The following is a 13,770-nucleotide window of genomic DNA, read 5'->3' as shown; positions in this document are numbered from 1 at the left end:
TTAATAGAATAATGATTCCCAGCCATTTGGGACGGACCTTCGTGGAGACTGTCTTCCATGCTTCTTGCCATGCTGCCTCTTGCTGCCTCCAAACACCCCAAATTCTTGGCGACTGCCTTCCCATCCCTCATCACTGCCACAGTTTCTTGACCACCTGCCATCACAGTCTCAGCATTTCTCACTTTCGGGCCCTGCTGCACTGCTGCTACACCATTTGTTGTGGATCCCTCCCCTTCCCTCTCCCTTCCCGAGTCAGTGTGTCCCTGCTCCTGCCTTTCTGCCATCCCCCTCAGCAGTGCCGGGATAAACCTGGGGACTGATAAGTAGGTATGGCTGCTTGGCCTGGCCTCTCCTCTGTGCCACATACTGGCTCTGATGTGGGACACTTCACTGGAGCCTTTAAGTTTAGGGACTGGTATATAAAACCTGATAAAGCAAATCTCAAAATATATCTGGGAAATTTTAAAGACTGTTTGTTGAACTCTGAAGAGCAACACAACGCTCTCAAAATCATAATTTTTATATGCGTCATAAATGCAAACTTCAGTCACATGTGTCTTATGTTCCTCAAAAAACTTGGCTTTAGTTCTGTTTCTTCCCTCTTTTGCAGGGGTTAAACCAAGGAGGAAATAACATACAGAAAATTAAAGCTACTTCTGCGTACAAACTCCCGTAAAGGGGCTTCGTGTGCTTTCACATTACACTTTCTATTAATTTCTTTTACCTTTTCAGAAGGTATGTGCCTTTATTAAAGAGCCAGTACAGCATTAGATGTTTTCCTCAAAAGCAAAGTAATTCCTAATGTAATGGCTCCTTTGATAGCATTGTTAGACACGAAATAGTAAAGCAAGAGTTGAGAGATGTGATCTGCTTCCCAAAAAAAGGAGGAGGAGGTAGCCTTTTTGGAAAATTACTTGCTTTTGTTACAGACATGAAAGCATGCACTGATTGGAAGTTCAATATACTATTGCTCCAGCATTGTGAGGCTATGTCTGTGTGCTTGCCCATCTAGTTAAAATTCATGTGATTACAAGTAAAATTAACAGCATTTTGAGCTATTCCGCTTTTCAAGTGGCTAAGTTCTTCAGCAGCCTTTCAGTAGGAAAACAGTCGTAGCTATGCTGGCATGACTACAGAAAGAAGTCATAGTTCCTCTTCAGTGAAGCAGAGTTCAACAAAGCATTCTTGAATTCTTTGTTTCATCAGCCAAGGTGTTTGGGCCTGAATGTTTTTGTTGGTGCTGAAGAAATTGCTATTTCTTCATTCTGTCTACCGAAGACAGGCTGACACTTGTGACTTCTCTGTGACAGACTATAAAATGAAATCATATAAAGAGATATTGGAGGATGGGATGCAGGGTGGTTTCCTGGAGATGGAAATGGGAAGCAAGTCTGGCGAGACGAGTTTTATCCTTGGTTCTACTGCTGATTTACTTGAGCAGGAGCTTTTGACAGCCTGTGTCATCTGTCTGTGCCTCTGTCCCATATGTAAGGTGAGAAAAATCAAATAAAACTGCTTGCTTTGTAAACAAAGTTGATATTTCTGAATGAAAATTGATAAAAAGAGCTAAACATTATGGTTGTTGAGAAAGAAAGAGGCCATCTATACAAAGGCAGGAATTTTCATACATTTCCATTGCACAGATATTTCAATTGAAGAATAACTCTCATGGTTCCTTGTGTTCCGTTTATGATCTTAGAGTCCATTTTCTCCTAAATTCTCAGTTAGTTGAGATCCCAGTGGCAATTACAGCAGGTTATGTTTGCCGAGATGTTTCATCAGAAATGAAATAGAAATAACGTCAATGGGATGGTGCTGATTAATCTGAGAATCTGGCTTTATTTACAACATACCTGATTTCTTATATTCCTTTGTTATGCTATAAACTTGTCAGATGCAAGGATTGAAAGAGCTGTGTTGTTTTGCTGTCGGGATAACTTTTGTCTATTCCTTGGATTGTAACAGGGCCTTTTTCTGAGATTTTTTTAGACTTTTGGTGAAGAAGGGAGTCTTTCATCATATGTTGCATTCTAAACTGGACAGTTTTTTAAAGATAATCTTCAGTACTAGTGTAACATCTCACACAGGTATCCAGAGGGACTGTTCATAAACCAGTCATAAAATATACAGAAAATATCACCAGCTTACCTTCAGCATATAAAACAGCATTTAGAAATGAAATTTCAGGTTTTTCGTCCTCCTGCTTTTCTCTCTTTCTGATAGAAGCTCACAGTAATAGGCCCTGCCATCTGCTACTATATATTTTTCATGAGTTTTAACATTTTGTTTTTAGAACCTGAAAGATGAGTAAAATGTCAAGTCACCCAGAAAATAATCATAGGCATGACAACTCAAATGTTATCTCAGCTTGTCTGTACAAGAAGTGGTTCACAGCAGGTCTGTGCCCTCCCTCGCTGCAGACAGAGCAGGTGAGCAGGTGCGCCCTTGGTATTATCTGATACATTTTTGAACACCACAAGGCTTTCACAGAAAACCTCCTGTTGATTTTTATGAGAGTAAGGTAGGAAAAAAAACCACCAAACCAAAAACAATGGCATAGCTTTCAAAGTTCTTTCTGTAGAAAGTGAACTTCCAATTTCCTTTAGAGTTTCCTGTTACTTGGAGTGTCTTATCGTGACTGCTGGCCTAAATAAAATGCCACTACCAGGCAGTCATTGAGGTGAGAAGGTGGTAACTACACTAGCAAAATTAATTCCCAGCAAAGAATAAACTCTGTGTTGCATTATCATAGAAATGCCATGGGCTTCTTGCTACCCTCCTCCCATCTGCAGTCCTGGGTTTGCGGCTCTCCCATCAGCCCTGTGGCTGCAGTAGGCCAGGGGGGTGCAGGAAAGATCTCCTGCCAGGTTGTATTTCTCTGGCATTTCCAGCTGCTCTTCGTTTTTCCCATTGTGTTTATCCATCATGCTGAGATTAGACTGGAGCTGAAAAGCTGAGAAGATGTTAAAAAGGTACAGAGTAAGACCTTCAGCTCAAAAAATGCTCACAGTTCTGCTCTGGGGGGGGAAGAGCTGCGCAGCCCATTCATGCCGCCTCGCTGTCAAGCTGCACTCACATCTCTTTCATTCGACAGGCGTAAAAAGTGTATAGCCATATCATTTGCCTCCTACATTTTTAACCATGCAAAGATAAAGTTATTTCATTGAATGGGTTCCTAGCAGCTCAAGGATGGTTTCCATAATAAATCCTCAGCAGATTTGCTCCCTTTCATTAGAATAAGAAGTCTCTTCAGCGATCTTTGCACTCAGCCTGTGCAAAAGCCCTCATTACAGTGTTGCAAGATTTTTCTGTCTTAATACTCCACTTCAGAATTCCTGAGCTTGTTTTCAATTATCTCCATTCTGTGCTGTATTTTACTCATCCCTTTAGAAAGTCCCTTGTTCACACGACATTTTTCAGGCTTTCATGAAAGAAGATGATCTTCACCTTACTCGTACTGTTCTTTGAAACGCCTGCACTGTTGTTGCTGGAGCTACGCTGCAGGAGAAGACAGTGGGAGAGGCAAGTTACTTCCAGATCTGAGAGGACCTTAATAGGAGGCAGAAAAGTGACGGTGCTTTCATAGATGTAGTTTTGTGATTCATATATGTTGAATGAATCCACTTAGGCATAATGTTCTGCTCTGCCGATGTGGTGAAGGTGGCAAGTACTGCTGATGATTCTAAATTGAAACGATCCGGGTTTTGTCAGCCATGTCAGCAAAACTCAAATTTGCACCCCACCGGGATGGGGACAACTGAGTGTAGTGCCGCTGCCCATGAGCTCCCTCCGGTACCAGCTTCCCGGGCCGGCCAGAGCGCCGAGCTTGGCGAGCTGACCGACCCTCCCAGGCCGGGTGGCGGAGGAGTGGAGAGCGGCTGTGCTCCCGCAGGGCCAGGGCAGAGTGCTGGGCTCTGGAAAGGGAGTGCTGGGACAGGCAGGCACGGGGCAGGGGCTGTGGCCATGGCCTATGGGCACCCCTCACCGGGAACGGGAGCTCCACTGGGCCTGCTGCCATGGCCTCTCCAGGCTGGCGTGCAGGGGGGAGCCCCTGCTGCTGGCACCCTTTGCCTTTTGTCACTGTGCTGGTGTAGGTTTGATAGTGTAAGGAAATAAGCTTGACAGAGCTTGTGGCTGGAGTTCCTACTGTTATTAGAACCGATAGAGATGAGCCCTGGAAAAGAGCTGAAGAAGAGCTTGTACCCCCAAAAGTTTCTCTGATAAGGCGGGTATCGCCTCCTTCTGTAAAATGGGTCATGTTGTAAGGACACATGTAACTCGCCCATGCTATGCCTGTGTCTAAAGCAGGGCTCAACTTCTGTGCTAACATTTTGTGGTCATTGGTGTTCCGTTTAAAAAAATAATTGTAGACAAATCACTTGTATAAAGAAAATGTTCAAAGAAACTGTTATTAAAATTACTGGCTCATGTTTTGCAGGGCACCAAATTGTCATTGAATTTCAAGAGTAGGGAGCCTACTAGACCTTTAAATCTTTGAAAATCTCCAGTTACTTTAATCTTTTTGTGCTTTTAAATACATTCCCCTTTCATAACATGCGTAGTTACTCATTTCTGACAATAGTAATGCTTTTAATTACTTTTTTTAAATCATTGTGCTATAACATATGTTGACTTTGAAAATTCTTTTATCACCTTTGACATATAAATACTTCCCTTACTTTCAAAGCTACTGCATGAGTGCCTGTCTCCAAGCATGCACATGTGTGTGCGTGCTCTAGCCGGCCATACGCTTCTGCTGTGTTGTGTGCAGCATCACAAATCTCCAAAGAGTCCAATGTGTTCATAAATTACCAACTATCAAGTGCTCAGTTAAAGGCAGGCTATTTGGAGAAATGTGCAATCAAAGTCTCATTTTAGAGGAGTCTTTTTGCTCTTTTGTTTTGTTCTTGCCTTGCAAAGTTTTATTTTGCGTTGAAGAGCTAGGTTTCTTTGTTACACCTGGAAAACGGAGGGAGCAAACAGCAGCAGAGAGTAAGAGCTTGGGAGATAACTCCTGCAAATAATATGTAAATCTTGAGAGCAACAAATCAACAAGACCAGACTGAAATCAGAGTGAAGCTGTATCTGATGAATAATAGCTTTCCTCTTTCTTCCTACATGCTATTTTTTTGTTTGTACTAATTTAGTGCAAGTACATGTATGCTGACAGCCAGTATGCTAACTGTCTGAGAAATGAGTCAGAACTTGGGTGAATTTAGGATTAAGTTCTTTGATGTAGAATAGGCTTCATCTAGCTTCTTTTGGTCTTTCTGGGTGTGGGGTTTTTTTTCATTGCCAGTAGTCTTGAAACATGACTTAAATGCTATGTATGTACTTAACCAGATCTAGAGAAACATAATTCTAATAGATGCTGTTCACCCTAGAAGACGGAGCACAAGAGATCTGAATTTCTTTCCTGGCTGTGTCCCAGGTTTACTGAGTAATCAATCAGTGGAAGGTCTTTTATCTGGTCTGTGCCTTTGTTTTCCTATCCTATGGTTCAGGGAGTAAAACAGTATTTAACAGCTGGGCACCTTTATAAGGAAAATGGTGGAGTTTGCATGCTGTCTTTAATCTTTATATGGTAATGGAAATACCTGTTACTTGTTTGTCATATATAGAGAGCTGTTTTTAAATAGCAAAACCAATTGAAAAGATGTGTACCTGTAAATATATATATATATTGTTATATTACATTTCTGTGTCAGGTGTGTGTTCTGCACATATGTTTATATGGTGGGTTGTGTTTTTTTTCAGGCCCTGCTTGACACTCAGAATCTTTTGAGAGCTCAGATTACAAATTTTACTTTCAACCTGGGATTTTCAGGGAAGTTTTATCACACAGGTAAGAATGAAATACTAAAATCAATTTCATTGTGATGGTGTTTTTTGTAAATATGAGGGAAGTAGGAAAGTAGACTTGAGGGTCTGAGTAGAGAAAAGAGTTTCCTTTGTAACAGGATAACTAAAAATTCAAATTGTTCCTTCTTCCAGATTGCTTTGGGACATGCATTTCTGCAATTTGCAAATCAAATTTTTCTCCTAAAGTTATTATACTTGATTAACCTTTTGTTTGAACTGTAGTCTGTCTGGAAATAACCACATAGGTAGTCTGTAACATCTTTTTGCAGCAGCATTTCTTTTTTAAAACAAAAAGAAAAGAAAAAAGGTGCTCATTCTTTGCATAATAGTCCAATAAATAGAGCAATGATGTGGAAGTAGGAGAGCCAGGCTGTAGTTTCTAAGGGAGAGACTAAGCCCTCCAGAGAAGTGTACTGTCAGACCATATATGAAGTGTCCTGAAAAAGAGGAATGTTCCTCCTCCTCCTGCAAGCTGGGACATGCAGAAGCCCAAGAGTCACAGGGCCAGGAGGAGAGCTTGCAAGAAGCATTTCAAGCTTGGGTTGACAGCTTTGTGTAGGGGTTCTACACATTACATGTGTGTCATTGGATAACAGTAACATCCGTCCTGAGGGTGGGATAAACACATCTCTTACCATTGCTTTATAATTTCATTCAATTTGAGCTAGCTCAGATGCTCACTACAGAACCTCTCCCAGGAAACGGTGAGAGGGAGGCAGATAGAATAGGTGAGCTGGATTTTTCTCTGCATCCATTTCCTGAGCACACAGAATTTAGGTGGTGGTTTTAAGTGAGCAGGAGCATCTGGGATGAGACACCTGTCATTCTAGTAAGCTGTGATGCCTGCATTAGGTGCAGGTGTAGAACATATTGAATTCTTCTTCCCTTGCATTGAAATGCAGTTCCTTTCATCCTGTTGTTGAGTGGTAAATTCCACCGATCAAATGAAATTTCCCGTTGACTTCACGGAGAGATCTGTTGAGCTACTACAGTTTATCCTTTTGGATACTTTAATCTCTACTGTAGAGATACAGTAATATATTACCCATTAAAATAATTTTATACTTCAATTGCTGTGGAAAAAGGGAGACATAAAAGATAAGCTATTAAATAGGATGTGATGTAGAAGAAAGAAGGTGCTCTCCACTGTCAAACAGGGAAAAAAAGACACAGGTGCAAAATAGGACAACAGCAGAGCCTGGAAGAGAGACAAAAGATAGCACAAGATAGTGTCATAGTTGAAGGATGTTAATATGGAAGGAGGGAAGTGAAGTGACATATTAGCTGAGACTAGGAACCAAAGGAGTTATTCAAAACCAGGGAAGGATATACAGAGCTTGAGTATGCTCGACAGTTGTGGAAATTACATAGCAGAGGGATAAGCATAACTTTTCCTGTGCTTGGTTGTGCACCTTGGTCAGTATTACTTATATTAAGAAGAGAAAAGGCAAGGAAAGAAATCTGTTATTTAGAGCTGAACAGCTGCAGAAGAAAGCGGCTGGGGCTGTACAGTCCCTCCACAGGTCTCTCTTGGGCTCAGCAGACTTCAGCTAGGCTTGGTACATGTCCAGGTTTCACCTCTGCAATCCCAGTGTCACCTGCACAGTTCAGAGAGACTAGAGGTGCCTTAATTTTTTTACATTCAGGACATCCCTTCCTCCTCCTGTTCCCATTCCTTCTTCCCCTTTCTTTTGCCAGCAACATGGTCCCAACTGCCCGGTTTGTCACCAGTGTCTCAGCAGGCAGAGGTACTTTTCAGACCATGTCTTTTGCCTCACTTGACAGTTCAGATGCTTTGGAGGGGGACACGCACATGGGTTTCCTGGTTTGGGATGAGTAGGATTTAGCAAAGGTATTGCATGTTTGTAGTACAAACCAACCCAGTTACTGGCTGTAGACTCAATGAGTTGAGCCTGTGTGTGTGACAACCCATCCCTCGCTGTGGGTTTCTCCCTTTCTTCGTGTGGTTTCTTCTCCCCGATCTGGCTATCGCACGACCTTCAGGTGCTCCTGGCGCTTTCTTTGGTAGCATGTGAGCATCACACAGTGCCCTGTGGACTCAGATGGAGTCCTGAAGTCTAATGATCCTACAAATATTGACACATCGTTACCGATGTCTGCCCACATTTTTCATTCCCTGCTATAGTTCCCTCAGAGGTAATGAGGAATATAATTGCAACAGTGAAGGTATGTCAGGCAAAGTTTGCTGAAGGAAAGGGGAAAAAGCAAAAGGCACATAGGGTTAGTGAGAGTATGACTGCAGATGCAGAGAGCATCGGAGCCAAATGTTTGGCTGGAAGACTGAAAAAGAAAAATAATGTTACAGAATGATGAGAGAGAGAAAGGATTTGTCAAGTTGTATTGGTGGCGGGAGTAGGAATGATCTGAAAGGAAGGAAGCAGGTGGGCCATGGAGATGTGTTAAGCTACGGGCTGTCAGAGCTCAGCTCGTACGATCTTTATATGGCGGCCTGTGAAAGGCTTATTGACATTTGGCGGCCTTTGACAGAGCTAGCCTGTCATTAAAAGTGCCCTGGGACTAGGATAAATGCCTGGGCTTGAGGGCGAGGGGGAGCACCCTGCTGTACCAGCTAGCGAGACCCTGACACCTCCTGTCCCCACGGGGCTGCCAGGCTAGCAAAGCTGCGGCAGGGCCCCAGTGCCGAGAGCAGCTTGCCGTGGCCCTTGGACCACCAGAACAACTGCTGGGGTGCTGGGGGCCAGTGGGCCTGCTGCCTACCCCAGGGAGCTGGGGCTATCCTGGCCCGTGCTTCTCACAGCCTGGGGACCCACCAGCACCAGGCTGGCCAGCTCGGGGGTGCAGGAGAGGCCCCACCACTGCCCGATGCACTGCTATAGGTAGGAGGTGGGGAGAGCAGCAGGGCCCCAGTGATCCCGCTTCACTGGGGCTGTGGTTAGGGATGGCAGTGGGGCCTTATCCCTGCACTGCATCCTCAGGGGCAGGCGGGAGAGCATTGGGAAAGCTGAGCTCGGAGCTTGGGGATTAATGCTGGGAGCTCCAGCCACCCTGTAAGTCCCTTCAAAGACACAGATTCCTGGGAAGTCTGGAATAAGCCCCGATTGGAAAGGTAGGAATGAGTGGGGAAGAGCAAATAGTTGTATTCTGCATTATAATTTGAAAAGGCCACTGGAAAAAATACTTCCACGTGTCAGATGTAACAAAAAGAAGTGTGATTGGGGAGTGAATTTAGTTTGGATAAGAAATACCAGAAGAGAGTTGCTAGCATTTTCATTCACACTCTGTATTGAACTGTCTCATATACCATTTATCCGATGCCATCCCTCAGCTACTGGCATTACTGATACAGCACATGCACGTGAGGACAGTGTTTTAGCACGCATTCGAGATGCGGTGAAAACAGGACACTAGGGCTTTTACTTGGCTGTAATTACTTCAGGAAAAGGAATATGGACTTGGACACATTTAAAATCCTCACTGCTTTTTAATGGTCACATTTTATTATGCCAGTTTCTTTCTTATATTTGCAAACATTTGTAAGAATATAATAAAAGTAGAGGCTTTACTTCAAAGATACTTTTTTTTTTCCCCCAGGCACCGAGGAGGAAGATGAGGGTGATGACCTGCTGTTGAGGTCCGTGGATGAGTTTTGGTGGTTTCCCCATATGTGGAGCCACATGCAGCCTCATCTCTTCCACAATGAGTCGTCACTGGTGGAGCAGATGATCCTCAACAAAAAATTTGCCTTAGTGAGTTAATTTTTTACATTTTATATTTAATTTAGGCATTCAAAAACCATTACTCTCATTTGGTTGGAAAATCAGTCCTTGTGGAATTTGTTTTCATCTCAATGATTTGGAAAAAAAAAAAAAAAGTTATGAAAAAGTGCTTTTTGCAATCATGCTGGTTTATGCTATGAACATTTTGTTTCTCTGAATTTTGTATTTCCTTCTCCATTAAATGTTAATTTATTGTATTACTTTATGAAAAATGCTGAATGGAAAATTCTTTCAGAATGAGGAATAAATATGTTCCTATCTTCAAAAGTCAATATAGATAAAAATTCTTCTATTTCAATATTTTTCTACATAATTTTTTTTCTAAATAACCTATTGTTTAGAATAGGAAAAACCCAGTTTACTGAAAGAATAAATACTCTGTCAAAACGTGTCAAATGACTTTATGAAAACACTGCATGTTAGGATTAACTAATCATACCACATTTTCGAAAGGGTTTTCTGCAGTGATACCTATTAACATCTTCTATATTCCTTTTGGATCGGCATTACAAAAACTTGTTTTGAAAAATATTGCCTTTACTAATTATTTATTCACAGTAAAACTGAAAAAAAATGTTTTGGTGAGAATGTAAGAAGAATAAAACCAGATTTTTAGGTCTGAGGATACTAGAGAAACAGGATTACCTTTTCTCTACAGTTAATTTCATGCAACGGTATGTATTATTTGTCTGAAGAAATGGTGCAATGCAAAGACATAAAGAAGTGTTATATCAGAATATCTCAGCAAACATTACTTGTTTGCTGAAATAAATACATCTACTCTTCCAACAGCCTAGTTTTACTTCTCCCTTTGCAAAATACAGTGGTTGCTCTTCAGCTGGAAGGTAATGATTTAGTTACTTGAAAGAGCAGCAGAATTTGCAATACCAGATCAGAAAAGAGTGCACTTATGGCCATGTGTCAGTGACTGGAGGAAGAGGAGATAGACCTAGAATATCAAGCAATTAAAATTTGTATTTGAAAACTTTGCTTTTAAGTAAGATGTATGCATTCTTTCAACCAAAGATTTTACCAGGTTTACAGTAAACTGTAGTTGTACTGAGTACAGGCCAGCTCAATTTTAATGTTTCCTTTCAAGAAAGCATTTCAGTAGAAATGAGAATGATGAAAATTTAAAAATCAAGTGCCCAAAGTTCCCTTTTTTCTATGAATCTGTGTACTGCTGCAAGCTCCACTGGAAATTAGATTAAGTTCTTTTAGTTCCGTTGTGACATAAGACATCCTCTGGGATTAGTCTACAGTATGTAACCATTAAGGTGCGTTGTTAGAATCATTCATATTCAACCCTGTTTTAAGTAACTTCATGAATTTCCATTTTCTTCACTACTTTGAATGCTCTTAATACTGACAGATACCTTATATTAAATGTTTTTCATGTCTGAAGCTATGTATAGACATACAGACGTGAAGCTACTCATTATGTTTCATTTGCTTAAAGCATTTAAATTAATAACAAAGATAAGTATCCTGCTTTTTTGAAAGAGGCTGAAATTGCTCATGCCTCATGCATTACCAAACTGAATGTGTATATTGTGTGTGAAATGTGCAACTTGGGAATTACAGTCACTAAGAAATAACAGAGACACTAATACATTGAAGATGATAGGCTCATAATTAGAATGAAAGATTTTAATTACATATTTATTACTGCATATTGTAAAACTTGAGGGGAAAACCCTTAAAAATCAGACATTTGTTTGTAGCTGAATGAAGGAGATGAAATGGGGCACTAGAGAATGCAATTTCTTACATGCTCTGTAAAGATTTTTCTTTCTAATGTTTATGCATGCCTAAGGGGGGTAGGAAAGGTAAAAGGAAGAAGAATTGAAATATCTGCCATGGAACTGAATAGTGTAAAGCTGTGTAACTGATGGCATATCCATTCTTTATCTCCCCACACAGTAAAACCAGTAGGCCAGATCTTACTCATTGCTACTTTGCCAGATTACATAGTGCACCCCAGCTGTAAACCAGCAGACAACATATTCCCAGGGTGCAGCGGGGTCTCTGATGGGGTGTTTGGATCTTATCTGGGAATGCTACAGCCTTATGAGTATTCCAAAAGCTGCATCAGCCTCAGGGTGGTAAAATCTTGTGCCCCATTACGTGTGCCATAAATTGCTAAAAGGAAATAGTAATTTCACCAGTTTTTTTTAAATATAGAAAAATTAGGGTTCTTGGCTGTGATTAAACCATACCTGTCTGTTACACATGGTGTTACACCGGGTTCAAAATAGCCCTTTATTGAGGAAAAAATAGCTTTCTTCCCTTCCACACTTCACATCTTTAAAGTCTTATTTCCCATGGTTTTCCAGAGCAAAAGCAAATGCTGCTTTTTGTGAATTTGCTTTCTTTTGAGCTGGGAGTAAAGTTGTCATATTTAAATTATAACAGATAGGTCTAATACTGAATCCTGACCATCTGAGCTTTTCAAGTCATTAGCTTTCCTGCAGTAGTCCAGTCCTCCTCCAGAAAAGATGAGGACGGATGATTTTGCTAAGGTCACACACCCATTTTTATTTGCGATAAGACTTACAGAGTTTTTCATATTCCTTAGTAACTAGTTTACTCAAAGGAAGAGACTCAAGTATCAACCAACTCTTACCTTTGTGCACAAAGTATAATTAGAAGACAGGGTGAAGATGACTATAGAAGCGCAAACAATCCAAAAAAACCCTTGAAATTCAAAGGTTGAGCAAAGGCAGCTTTCCTGAATCATTGCTACACAACATCATCTTATGGACAGTGTATTCTGCTAATCAGACTATCAAAGAAATATCTGCTATATACCATTCCTTTGAAAAGTTACCTGAAAGGAAGGAGAAAAGGTGTCAAAATTTATTAGAGTATGTTGGAAACCAGAAACTGGAAACAAAATATATTGAATGTCAAGAGAAGGTAATACCAGCAAGATCAGTATGTAAACAAGATAAATGATAGGAGTCTGCAAAAATGGAAGATGTACCACAAAAGGGGTTAGTCTACGACATCTGCCTATTATCTTCAGAATTTTACAAGTGATTATCTTTCTCCTTTTTAAAAAAGACACTAAAATGGTTAAGCTGGTTTCTGAATATGTTTTTATGTTTCAAGTGGACTAGAGATGAAATGCAGTGACTGAAATTTGGGTAACAATCCATATAATGGTGTAGGGCCCATGCAGTGGAAATCACACTTTTGTTTGTAACTGTCAAAGGCTACCTGTTCTGTTGAATATGTGCCACTAGTTTCCTCTCTGAATTCTTAGTTTGTGAGAAAATTCCTTGCAAGAACTTGAAAGAAGTTTTCTGTTTAATGTAGATTGAAGAAATCAATGTAAAATATATCTAATCACTGTTCCCTACACACTTATAAAAATATTGATTTAAAAGGCTTTTCTATTAAAGTCCTATGTTTCTTCTGACCATGCTGCCTTCCGTCTCCTTTACATATCAGCATATTTTGATATCACCACTATTTGCATTTCAGACCAGTTCTTGAGCTCTCACAAACAAGGGATTTGAGAAATGCCAAAGCATCAAATTTCTTAAGTTTTTGAAAGCAGTCATTGTTCTTTTATGTTTTAGGAACATGGTATTCCAACTGATTTGGGCTATGCGGTGGCTCCACACCATTCTGGAGTCTATCCAGTACATGTTCAACTTTACGATGCCTGGAAAAAGGTCTGGAATATCAGAGTTACCAGCACAGAAGAATACCCACATCTGAAGCCTGCAAGGTATAGACGAGGCTTCATCCACAAAAATATCATGGTGAGTTTATTTATGATGTTCATATTACAACCACTCTACCGTTTTGTGAACAATTTATTTTTGTGGAAAAGCACAGTATCCCAAAAGTTCACATTGTGAGAAGCAGATATTGCCATGCATAAGTAGCAAGATACATCTGACAGTATCTTGTTAATTAAAATCAGTCTGTTGCTGGTGATGTTACTGCTGATGAAGGTGGCCTCCAGGCACACCAGTGTTAACACTTAACAGGCTGTTAACTGATCTAGCCCTGCTGTTAATACTGGTTTAGAGAGCTCAAGGAAAAAGTCAGCTTTGCATCTTTTAACAGAATATTATGAGTTAGATTTCTAGCAGGTTTTAAATTTGCATAGTTCCATTAACTGCGAAAGAGTTCT

The 13,770-nt window shown here is 40.7% G+C and overlaps 1 protein-coding gene across 1 annotated transcript in view; it reads left to right on the top strand.

The window, feature by feature from the left end:
- Positions 1–13,770, top strand: part of LOC121083735 (bifunctional heparan sulfate N-deacetylase/N-sulfotransferase 3) — a 69,973-nt gene that overhangs the window by 24,215 nt on the left and 31,988 nt on the right. The window contains exons 3-5 of the mRNA XM_040584390.1: positions 5,758–5,845; positions 9,436–9,590; positions 13,208–13,393. Of these exons, the coding sequence (XP_040440324.1) occupies positions 5,758–5,845; positions 9,436–9,590; positions 13,208–13,393 (429 nt within the window). The remainder of the gene's footprint in view (positions 1–5,757; positions 5,846–9,435; positions 9,591–13,207; positions 13,394–13,770) is intronic.

Source organism: Falco naumanni, chromosome 1 (assembly GCF_017639655.2).
Source record: "Falco naumanni isolate bFalNau1 chromosome 1, bFalNau1.pat, whole genome shotgun sequence".
NCBI lineage: Eukaryota > Metazoa > Chordata > Aves > Falconiformes > Falconidae > Falco > Falco naumanni.
The sequence above is the reverse complement of the archived record's forward strand: the minus strand, read 5'-3'. Positions and strand labels throughout refer to the sequence as shown.